Raw genomic sequence first — 12,038 nt, forward strand, 5'->3', positions numbered from 1 at the left:
CCAAGCCCATTAGCTTGGCTATAAATACCCCATTGCGGAGAATTCTAAGGGATCCAATAATCATTCCAAAACCCTAGAAACCGAGAAAACCCTAGTTTTCTCATACCGTACTCTTTGACAAGTACAGTTGGCGCCGTCTGTGGGAAGAGGTAAAACTAGCCTCCGACCACGTTTTTGAATCGAAAATCACGATTTAGAATTCCTAAACCACAAAACCCTAAATCACATCTTTCGTGATTTAGGAATCAAACCCTCCATCTCTCGATCGCCCCCAATCACGATGCTATCGGTGAAACGTTCCCAAACCTCTAAATTCATCTCTCAATGGTTTCGTCAAAATCACTAGCGGCATCCGACATATATCAATCAAGTTTTTCGTTTCTTAATTATTTGATAATGTTTTTATTCGTTTCATGGAATAAGATCGGTAATTGAGCGGTCGCCCTTGTCACTCTTTATTCCTTTTTCTTAAATCGATCCATTCTCAATAGGAGTACTAGTTTTATTGAATTCACAATCAGCTTCTTTTGGTTGGTGTACTTTAAACTCTTAAAAATTTATCTCATGCGAACAAGTGCTCCAGTACATGATTCTATTAAATTGTCGGCTATTTAAATTACTCCTATTTTTGGGTTTATGAAGATTAATTATTTGAGAGTTATTTATTGAACATGTGCGGTGGAAATTCTATATTCTGTAAAAAAAAAATTGTTTGTGTTATGATTTTGGTTCTTTGATCATATATTTTACTATATGTTTTTTGGGACCAGTAAACTAACACTTCCATTACATTCATATATTCTTTCTTTAATGTTTCTTACATAATTTTATGAAATAATCTAACTAGCTGTTTGTCCACACAAAGGTATGTAGACTTATACTTTGCTTTAATCCTGGTTTTTAATGGCTACCAAAAAAAAAAAAATCCTGGTTTTTAATATGCTTTTCCAATTTCCCGATTCAGCTGAATATAGATTTTTTGACAAATATATTTAATTCTGAATTTCAATTGTAAACATATAATTTTGTGAGGACTTCAGCAGCAGTACACTATGCTACGTACTAATGATTATGAAAGCTTCACTAGTTTCTTGTTTTGCTTTGTTTTTCTGAGCATGTTGTTCCCATTCAACAACCCTATTGTTAGCAGTGATTAAAAATGGGGTGGGGGCTGAAAAGGGAAGACATGAAGTGTTGATGAAGATTACTCATTGTGTTTATGGCTTTATGCTTCATTAGTAGCTCTTCATTCAAGTGCATCATATGATATTTCATATCATCTTACCTACTCCTCTAACAACTTCTAAGTTCTTTTAGATCACAGGAACAAGATCCAAAGTCTCGGTATCAATATCATGTTATTTCAAAATCCTCCCTATCGTTTTTGTTGTTTATTACTATGACCATTTATTTGTATTACTATGTTAATGAAAATTCTGCTGAGTGCCAATTACATTTTATTAAGCCATGTTTAATTTAGGATGTGGTCAATATATTTATATGATATCTGAGTGCTTGGCCTCATTGCTATAACCTCTAGATAATTCCTTTTAATTATTTTTCTGTTAATTGGCTAAGTTGAATTATCAAAAGAATGAACTTATTAAAACCTTTTCAGTTATTAGAACATCTATTTTTTGGTGTTATTGTTGGAGCATCTCATATCTTTCATAGGTAATTTTGTTAGTATATCGCATATCATTGAGTTGTGTTTTTAACTATATATGACTCGTGCGGCAGCACAGGTAGACGATCTAGTATTACAATTACTAGTAGAGTCTAATATCAGTGTAAATAAGGGTTAGTGTTTTATCTTTTTGTCTAACATTTTAAAAATTTCTATCATTCTTTTCAACAACCCAGCTTGAAGTTGAACAACATGTCAAATCTCCAATTACCCGTATATAACTTCAACAAACCTCTTGATTTACGGTAAAATGTGAAAATATTCAAGAATTGTTATTTTAACAAATTTATAACTTTTTTTTAAGAGACACAAATTTATGACTTGTTAATAGAAAATACATACAACATGGAGTATATTTTTTATGAAGTATACTTTAAACTTCTTATCAAGTGCCCTAAGGGCACTTGTTAACATTTTCTATTTTTTATTTGTACTTACCCTGTGAAGTTTATAACACTGCTCTAAAAAGTGGATCCTTACTTTTACACTTTAAATCTTTCAATTATTAATGCCATCGATCAATTATTACATTGGCATTGAATCTTCAACAAACGTTATGTTAAATCTCAGGTTAAATAAGTTTTTAGTTTCTATAAAATTGAATCTTTTAAGTTTAGTATTTACTTAATTTTAATATTTTTTTAGTCTTTATAAAAAAAAATTCTTCACTTAGTTTTAGTCCCTTCTAAATTGAAATTTGTTTCATTATACTTAAACTCTTAAATTTTGAACAATTTTTTTTAGACCTGCTAAGAACACATTACTAAAAGTTTTTTCGCAAAAAAAATTAGTTTAAAATTTGATTTCTACGTCCATAGTTTTGCTGCTTTTATCTTGAACTTTTGTCGTTTATAAAGATTCATATTTAATTCATCTTATGTTAATTCTATTTTATTAATTAACGAGCCTTTTATAATGTTCTAAACGTGTGTCAGAAAAATTGTTCAAAAATTTATGACCGAGACTAAAATTACAAGTAATTTTATTAAGTATTAAAAAATCTATTAAAATAATTAAGTAATGACTAAACTTAGAAGATCGATGATATATAAGTACCAAAAACATATTTAACCATTAAATCTTTGACCGTAGTTAAAAATTTTAACTGCCCCAAACGAATGGTGGCTAAAAAAAATCCCAATGAACGGTGGTTTATTTTATCTGAGAATTTATCACGCTATGATGAGAAAGTTTTATAAATAAATAATTACATCCATCGACCATATATATTTATATCTGTAAAAAAAAAAAACTTCAATCTTACATCTATGTGTGTGTATTTATTTACTATTTAGTCTATAATCTATCAGCTTTGTTCATGTGATAGCTTCTCAAAAAAATAGAAGTAAGTTATTTAAAAATAAAAATAAAAATGAAAAGAACTAATTAACTTGATTGTGACCTATGTGTGTTTGAAAGTGACCAAGTGTTGGCATGTAGGTGATATTGTAATTGTCATGAAGTGACAACAACAACACTTATAAATAGATCCTTTCTCCACTCAAAACGGTGAACTCAATCAACAAACAAAAAAGTAATGATATTTTGACATCCATTTGATGACAACTTTGTTGACAATCTTATTTTTCTCACTTGTTATTCGTCAAAAACAATGGAGAGAGAAAAAAGGAGAGAGAGGATAACAACATCACGTGAGTATGAGAGAGAAAATTGTCCAAAAGTTGTCAAAAAGTGGTTGTCAAAATATCATTTCTCCAAACAAAAACCAACAAGAAGAACCAACAATGGCTGACCGTATTGCTGATCCGAATCTTAACCGTGAAGATGCAATTAGAGGTGCCCAACGAGCCATCAAAAACTTGGAAGGGAGGATTAGAAACGCGGGTAATAATGTGGCCAGGATTGCAGAATTTGAGAGGCAAAAGCAGGTTCGTGAAAATGAGCTCCAGCAGCTCATTGTCTTGACGATTGAGGAAAACAAAAAACGTGGCTGATGATGGTGTAGTTGGATGAAAACAGTCATGACAATATATATTTAGCATATAAGATTAAGTAGTCTGTTTTTTATATTTATATTTGTGTCTGTTTTTTATATTTATATGTGTGTCATGTGAATAGGCAGGGGCGGATCTGAGATTAAATTATTAGTGGGGCTAATTTTTTTTTAAGGAAGTAAGACTAAATTTTTTGGAGAAATAAATATTAATAGATAATGCACAACTTAAGTTACAAAATCTTATCTTAGAACTCGTGCGCGCGCACACGCACACGCACGCACGCGCGCCACACACACACACACACACATATATATATGTGTGTGTGTGTGTGTGTGGCGCGCGTGCGTGCGTGTGCGTGAATGTGTGCGCGTGCGCGCGCACGAGTTCTAAGATAAGATTTTGTAATTTAAGTTGTGCATTATCTATTAATATTTATTTCTCCAAAAAATTTAGCCTTACTTCCTTAAAAAAAAAAAATTAGCCCCACTAATAATTTAATCTCAGATCCGCCCCTGCCTATTCACATGACACACATATAAATATAAAAAACAGACACAAATATAAATATAAAAAACAGACTACTTAATCTTATAAGCTAAATATATATTGTCATGACTGTTTTCATCCAACTACACCATCATCAGCCACGTTTTTTGTTTTCCTCAACCGTCAAGACAATGAGCTGCTGGAGCTCATTTTCACGAACCTGCTTTTGCCTCTCAAATTCTGCAATCCTGGCCACATTATTACCCGCGTTTCTAATCCTCCCTTCCAAGTTTTTGATGGCTCGTTGGGCACCTCTAATTGCATCTTCACGGTTAAGATTGGGATCAGCAATACGGTCAGCCATTGTTGGTTCTTCTTGTTGGTTTTTGTTTGGAGAAATGATATTTTGACAACCACTTTTTGACAACTTTTGAACAATTTTCTCTCTCATACTCGCATGATGTTGTTATCCTCTCTCTCCTTTTTTCTCTCTCCATTGTTTTTGACGAATAACAAGTGAGAAAAATAAGATTGTCAACAAAGTTGTCATCAAATGGATGTCAAAATATCATTACTTTTTTGTTTGTTGATTGAGTTCACCGTTTTGAGTGGAGAAAGGATCTATTTATAAGTGTTGTTGTTGTCACGTCATGACAATTACAATATCACCTACATGCCAACACTTGGTCACTTTCAAACACACATAGGTCACAATCAAGTTAATTAGTTCTTTTCATTTTTATTTTTATTTTTAAATAACTTACTTCTATATTTTTGAGAAGCTATCACATGAACAAAGCTGATAGATTATAGACTAAATAGTAAATAAATACACACACATAGATGTAAGATTGAAGTATTTTTTTTTACAGATATAAATATATATGGTCGATGGATGTAATTATTTATTTATAAAACTTTCTCATCATAGCGTGATAAATTCTCAGATAAAATAAACCACCGTTCATTGGGATTTTTTTTAGCCACCATTCGTTTGGGGCAGTTAAAATTTTTAACTACGGTCAAAGATTTAATGGTTAAATATGTTTTTGGTACTTATATATCATCGATCTTCTAAGTTTAGTCATTACTTAATTATTTTAATAGATTTTTTAATACTTACAAATAAAATTACTTGTAATTTTAGTCTCGGTCATAAATTTTTGAACAATTTTTCTGACACACGTTTAGAACATTATAAAAGGCTCGTTAATTAATAAAATAAAATTAACATAAGATGAATTAAATATGAATCTTTATAAACGACAAAAGTTCAAGATAAAAGCAGCAAAACTATGGACGTAGAAATCAAATTTTAAACTAATTTTTTTTGCGAAAAAACCTTTAGTAATGTGTTCTTAGCAGGTCTAAAAAAAATTGTTCAAAATTTAAGAGTTTAAGTATAATGAAACAAATTTCAATTTAGAAGGGACTAAAACTAAGTGAAGAATTTTTTTTATAAAGACTAAAAAAATATTAAAATTAAGTAAATACCTAAACTTAAAAGATTCAATTTTATAGAACTTAAAAACTTATTTTTACAAGTAAATTTATTTTTTTTATGTTGTTTATATTATCAGGAAAAAATTATCAAAAAAACGTAAAAGTTAAAAGTTGAACCGACAACAACCAAACACAAACAGAAACACAAATGTCGCGCCACTAGACCAAAGAATAATTTCACATTATGTTTCGAAATAGAACGTATATATTATATAATTATGCTCTGTATATTTCAAAAAAAATTATGCTCTGTTTATAAAATAAAAAAAAAACGGGGGGGGGGGGGGGGGGGGGGGGGGGGGGGGCTGCCACACTCAGCCTCACACAGATCCGCCCCTGTGAATAGGTGTGATGAAGTATTATGGTTTTTATATTTATATTTGAGTGATGGGAATGGGTGTGATGAATATGTAAAGCTGACTGTCATGGCTGTTTAATGTGTGTGTGTGTGTGTGTATATATATATATATATATATATATATGGTTGGCTATATTTCCTCTCTTACATTCTTTTATAAATTCTTCCTCAAAATGAAATTTATGATATACTCCATTCGAATTGAAATTCACGTGGCACATCAAGGTTATAAAAGATAAAATGCTATATTACTAAGAGAAATGATATTCTAACAACCATTTTGTAACAACCTATGTGACAACTTTATCTCTCATACTCACATTATCTTTTTACTTTCTCTCTCTATTGCTTTGGTTTCCGTGTAACAAACTACTTTTCCTTTGAAAATTGGTGGTTGTCACAAAAGTTGTTGATTTTTGGTTGTTAGAATATCATTGCTCTATTACTAATCCACACAAGGTTGCACATGTATACAAACATGCAACATATATGTATGGACGACAATTCAAGTATAAGGAACAAATCAAGTGCTAAAAATAATCACTCTTAATAATTTCTGAAATCTATAATCGGTGTTAATAATTTGCCTCAATGACGTTTGTTACTAATACTCATGTAAATGCTGCAAAAATGTGGATTGTAGAAGCACATAAAATCAAGTATAATTTTTTTAGGGGTGATATAAATTTATTAGTGATTAAAAAAAGATAATTAAATAAATTAAAAAAACATGTTTTGACTATGACCCAATCAACACAAATCCCAAATTCTCAATTTTGTCTTGTCTTCTTCATTCTTCATGTGCAGTTGAGAACACGCAAATAGGAACGGAACCATAACTCTCTGAATCGCAACCAAATCACCAATCGACAATCGTCATTCTGTTTCTCTCCCAAATCCTTATTCAGTTCCCAAATCTCATGAACCCTAATCACTCGATAAACTGGTAATTGTAATTTTGATTTGTCGTTAATTTTCCTTTGAAAATCTGATTCATTGCTTGTGATTTTGTTATAACAATCTCATAAACTCTAACGATTTTATGTTTTCGTTCACAATATGCAATTCGTTCATGCTTCGATGATTTCACAAATCTTGATTTTCTTTTCGTTCTTCGGCAAGCTTTACGGTACTCACTCTCGTCATTGTAGAATAGCTTTTCTTATTTTCATATGTTAAATCTTAGATATTATTCTTGCTTCTGTTGTTGCTTATAAATTGAAATATGAAAATCCCAAGCCCAATATTTTGTTAACGTTGATTCTATATGATTATGATTTGTCCAATATACAGTGTCGAATGATGATAAGAATTTATTGTTTTGAGAGTCATTGTATAAACTATATGTGTTGATGTTCTTATGCTCACCGGACATGCATTTGATCTGAAGTGTCTGTGTCGGTGTTATATCCTTTTCGTGAGATGATTGAACTTTTTGAAATAATTGTTTTGATTTTGATGCTGTATGTATGTCTGAGTAATATATTGTAGTTAGAAGCATTCATGTTTTCATAATTTGATCAGAATTTAAGCTTATCTTGCTGTTAGAAATTTAAGCTTTGTTACAAACCTTATCTTGCTGTATAAATCACCCTGTGATATAATATTGCTAGTTTGATTAAAGAAGCTTTGTTACAAACTGTATCTTGCTGTTAGAAAATTGGATAAAAATACTCGCAATTATGATGCATGTAATGTATTATTTTTCTGTGCATACTGATGTCCGTGTAGGATCTGCAGTTGTGTTGCAGATTTAGGATGAAAGATCAACTACTGAAACTGAAAATAGCAGCGTAGGGTATTATGAGATGACTAATGTGTGATTGTGATTTATGTAACCTACAGGGTAGAGAAAAGGATAACTCAAACCAGCGCAAAAATTGAGAAATGCAACATGATATGCATACAAAAGATGATCTAAAAACTGTGGCACTTGGCACGTCCAAGATAAACTACCTAGATCCCAGGATATCAGTTGCCTGGTGCAAGCGGCATGAGGTTCCTATTGAAAAGGTCTGGACTTCTTCACTTGTTAACTGTTTTTATTACAATAGATTTTTCTCCATTTGATGAAAACCAATTAACAGTTGAGCTTCTATTGGACTTTCCCTTGTTTGTATGATCTTTGCTTAAAGGCCGTAAGCTATGTTGCTTCCCACCAGAATTGGACTAGTGATCTAAATAGTCTTTAACATGTTTTTGAGGAGCAACTGTTCCATCCACATTTCTAAAAAATTACACATATTTTCAGAAATGTACTCACGGATGGCACTAGAGTCGTGTTTTTATTCAAATGTACACATCTGAAGTCCTTTCTCTCATGTTTTCGATCTATGTTATAAACTATTTTCGTTATAGTCCTTGAAATATTGTTTTTGTTTCGAACTGATCCATATAATTTTTTGTTTTGTTTTGTTTTGTTTTGATGGGACTAAAACGAAGAAAAAAAAAAAATAGATGGGCCCTTCTAAATAAAAACATATTTAAGCCATCTAATTATCTTTATAAAATGGTGAGCTGAATGTTTGATTTTAATTTTGGCTTATTAGTTATTACTGACATACTTATTTTTCTTTGGGCTTGAATCAGATTTTCACTGGAAAAACTTTGCTGCAAAAATTTGCTTGGGCAATTGATGTAGATCCTAACTTCAGATTCTGAAATCTATGAGATGGATGGAGGCATACAAATACAACTAACTATGCGGTGGAAAAACGTTTTTTTTTACTCTTTCCTTCTACATGAAAAATAAGTTTTGTTTCTTTATTTTCATGTCCAGCGGAAATTTATGCTGCAAAATCTTCATATAATCTAATTTACTGTTTCAATGATTCATATTATATGTGATACCCAGTGTTAAATGAGGCAATTGTTTGTAGTTTCATTCTTGTTTATTTTACTTGTATTGTTATTATTTGTGATAGCTTATGCCAATGGTGGGTTTGAATGTTCAAGCTGCTCATATGAACTGATTGTTCCTTCCAATGAGTGCCATTTTGATGGCGCGACGCCAAGAATGGATGTTCTGGCGTGTAAGATGAAGTAGAAATTGTTTTAAACTGTCATGGTGAAAAATGAAGAAGACGATCAAGAAAGATGAAGTTCTAGCGTGTAAGAAGATGAAGTAGAAAATCTCAAACTCCCATGTTAATCATGTCTTATTGAAGTGAGAAATTGAGTAGAAGTTTATTGAAAAGATTCAATTAATAACAACTGAATGGACAATTACAATAGCATAAAGCTATAGTATAAGTAGAGCTAATGTGCTAACTACCCAACTAAACTAGCAACTGGAAGTTGTAACAACCTAACTTGATCTAAAGGAATAAGTACAAGTTTTAACATATAGTGAGAGGGTGCTGTCTACGGTGAGAGACCTCTATAGGTCTCTTACCGGTGGGAGACCGCCACCTTTTTTTTTGCAAATCAATTAAAAACCATTGGATGTATTGATGAAATACATTGAACGGTTGTGATGTATAGGGAATATGGCCCACAAAAATTAATATTTAATCATAAATTTTGATTTTAAAAAATGAAATGGAAATTGAAATTAAACTTAGGAAAGAGTGTTTTGGGAATTGTCACAAAAAAATTTAAAAACCAGGCAATAGTTTGATAATTTTAAATTTTATTAAACCTCTCTAAAATTAAATTTTATTTTAATACAATCCAAAAAAATTATTTTAATTAAACCATTATAATGCTAGTCCATATAAGATGCACAACGACTGTTTTGGAAATAAAACGAAAACAGAAGAGAAATAATAACAATCCAGATGGACAGAAAAGAAATTAAATTAAAATAGGCTTAATTTTGCAGAGGTTTAATTAAATTAAAAATTATCAAACTCCATTATAATGTTTTAGCAATTGTTAAAAAAAAAAATTGAATATAGTGTTTCCAAACCGTGCTGGGTTTTTAAAATTTTTTGTGACAATTCCCAAAACACCCTTTCCTAAGTTTAATTTCAATTTCCATTTCATTTTTTAAAATCAAAATTTATGATTAAATATTAATTTTTGTGGGCCATATTCCCTATACATCACAACCGTTCAATGTCTTTCATCAATACATCCAATGGTTTTTAATTGATTTGCAAAAAAAAAAAAGGTGGGGGTCTCCCACTAGTAGGAGACCTATAGAGGTCTCTCACCGAAGACAACACCTAGTGGAGAGGGGTCTCTTTAGTTTGGACCAGTCATAGTTTAGGTCCAACTTGAACCAGTGAAATGACCTCCTGTTGTAGGTTTGGATCCGGTTAAATGATATCTTGTACACTGGTAGTTCAAAGCATAGTAGCAAAACTTTATTCTCCATATAATTTAAGTCTAAAAAAAACACGAATTATTTCCCAGAAGAAGTATTAAAAGAAGCTTGAATAAAGTGGTTGTTGTCTTCCTATTAATATTTTAATGTTGTTTGACCTAACGAACCTTCAATTTTTTTCCGGATAATTTAGAACTAATATATGTTGAGTTGTTTCATTTTAAGAGAAATAATTTTGCAATATCATCACATATGTGTTCTTGCCCTTTCCAATTTCATCAAACACTTCTCTTTTTCTTGTTCTTCACTCTCTCGTATGAACCACACAACCTTCTTGGAACCTTACCTCAAAATCTCAACCAACTCACCCAACTTTAACTTCAACTTGGGTCTTCAAAACAACAAGCTCCTTTTTCTTCCTTACATTGTACCTTCCGTTTTTGTCCAAGGATGTTATTTTTGTTAGCAATATTTTCAGATCTGAATTCATTGATTCTTGACTGCATATGTTAGGCTCCACTCAGATTTTCTCCTCAATATTATAAGTTTTACTGCATCTCTTCAATTTCCATTGGTTTCATTTTTCTTAAGGTTTGGGTTTTGATTATCATTAAAATTAAAATAAACGCGTATGAAGACTAATAATTTAATAACTATCCTTAAAAAAAAACTAATAAAATAAAGAATAAAATAAAATAAATTTATAAATTTTGTTTTTAGTTTTTTACTTGTAAAACGATGAAGTTTTTTTTTTTGAAAAAAAAACGATGAAGTTTTTAAAAGGTGTGTATTTATCTCAAATTATGCAGACCATACTGAGTACTGACCCTGAATTTTTTTTTCCAACAATCCAAACATTCTGACAAAAAAAATAAAAAAAAAACAAGGGACAAAAATAATTCACTACATCAAAGTACATGTAACCATGCAAAATCAGTACACCGGCTAAACTGGCTGCACAGGTTTCCATCTCTTAATCTAAATCGTTGGATTGCTTTTACAATAAATCTATGGCTCATATTCTACTGGTCCAAGTTGAACCCAAGCTTTAGGTGGTCCAAATTAAAAGAAACCTGAGCTATGGTGAAGCTTAACAAGTTGTTAATATCACAAGAACCTAGCTAGCCTTCAAAATTTTGCTTCAAATGTGTTGGATGGAGATTGGGGATGTTGTTTGTCCCAAGAGTATGGAGCTTATTATCTAGTTGCAAATATTGACCTATTAAAGTTGGCTTAGATATATTCTTTTATGGCCATGGTCTTGCATACGCAGCTGAGGGGAATTCAAATTGATTTTCTTCTGATTACAAGTCAAAATGAAACATATTATCAACAATAAAGCATTCTACCTAGACTAGACAAGGTGCATCAAGATAGAACACAAGAGTTATACAAACAATTACATATCTGACGCAAACTGATAAAAACGAAAAGGAAAACAATTATTCAATGTCTGAGCAAATTAAAGGATTAAATCATCAACTATAATAACCAAAAGTAAAATTGTTAACGAGTGCCTTGGGATGCTCTTTAGGCATTTTATTTTTTTTAGGCATTTTAAATTAAGAAATTATTCATAAAAAAGTCAAATATTTTAATTTACAATACACAGAATACACATATTTTTACATAACCTTAACATTTAAAGCTCTCAACGAGTGTCCGGGACAGTCTTTAGTGTTTTCGTTAACATTATTTGCCTCCAATGACAATACATAATAGATGAATTTAATTTTAACGAAAATCTGCTACATCGAATCTTCCTTATTGTTAAAG

The 12,038-nt window shown here is 31.0% G+C and overlaps 1 protein-coding gene across 2 annotated transcripts; it reads left to right on the forward strand.

Moving 5' to 3' along the window:
* The first annotated feature begins 6,745 nt into the window (after nucleotides 1-6,745).
* LOC146942914 (DNA binding / DNA topoisomerase type I) lies at nucleotides 6,746-8,876 on the forward strand. 2 transcript variants are annotated; one of them, XM_085757020.1, is made up of 3 exons: nucleotides 6,746-7,121; nucleotides 7,838-8,005; nucleotides 8,582-8,876. In XM_085757020.1, the coding sequence occupies exons 2-3, from the start codon at nucleotides 7,880-7,882 to the stop codon at nucleotides 8,651-8,653; spliced, it is 198 nt and encodes a 65-aa protein (XP_085613146.1). In that variant the 5' UTR covers nucleotides 6,746-7,121; nucleotides 7,838-7,879; the 3' UTR covers nucleotides 8,654-8,876. The 2 variants fall into 2 exon arrangements, with proteins under 2 accessions (XP_085613146.1, XP_085613147.1); XM_085757021.1 differs by having other exon boundaries at nucleotides 6,748-6,938.
* Nucleotides 8,877-12,038: the final 3,162 nt, after the last annotated feature.

The sequence above is a fragment of the Medicago sativa genome, chromosome 3, assembly GCF_051527215.1.
Source record: "Medicago sativa cultivar Bolivia chromosome 3, Bolivia_mono, whole genome shotgun sequence".
NCBI classification, from domain to species: Eukaryota; Viridiplantae; Streptophyta; class Magnoliopsida; order Fabales; family Fabaceae; genus Medicago; species Medicago sativa.

Excerpts from the sequence above, each read along its gene's own strand:
- LOC146942914 (XM_085757020.1), top strand. The coding sequence starts at position 7,880 with ATGCAACATGATATGCATACAAAAGATGATCTAAAAACTGTGGCACTT. Across the intron at positions 8,006-8,581 it reads ATGAGGTTCCTATTGAAAAG|ATTTTCACTGGAAAAACTTT; the intron begins GTCTGGACTTCT and ends GGCTTGAATCAG.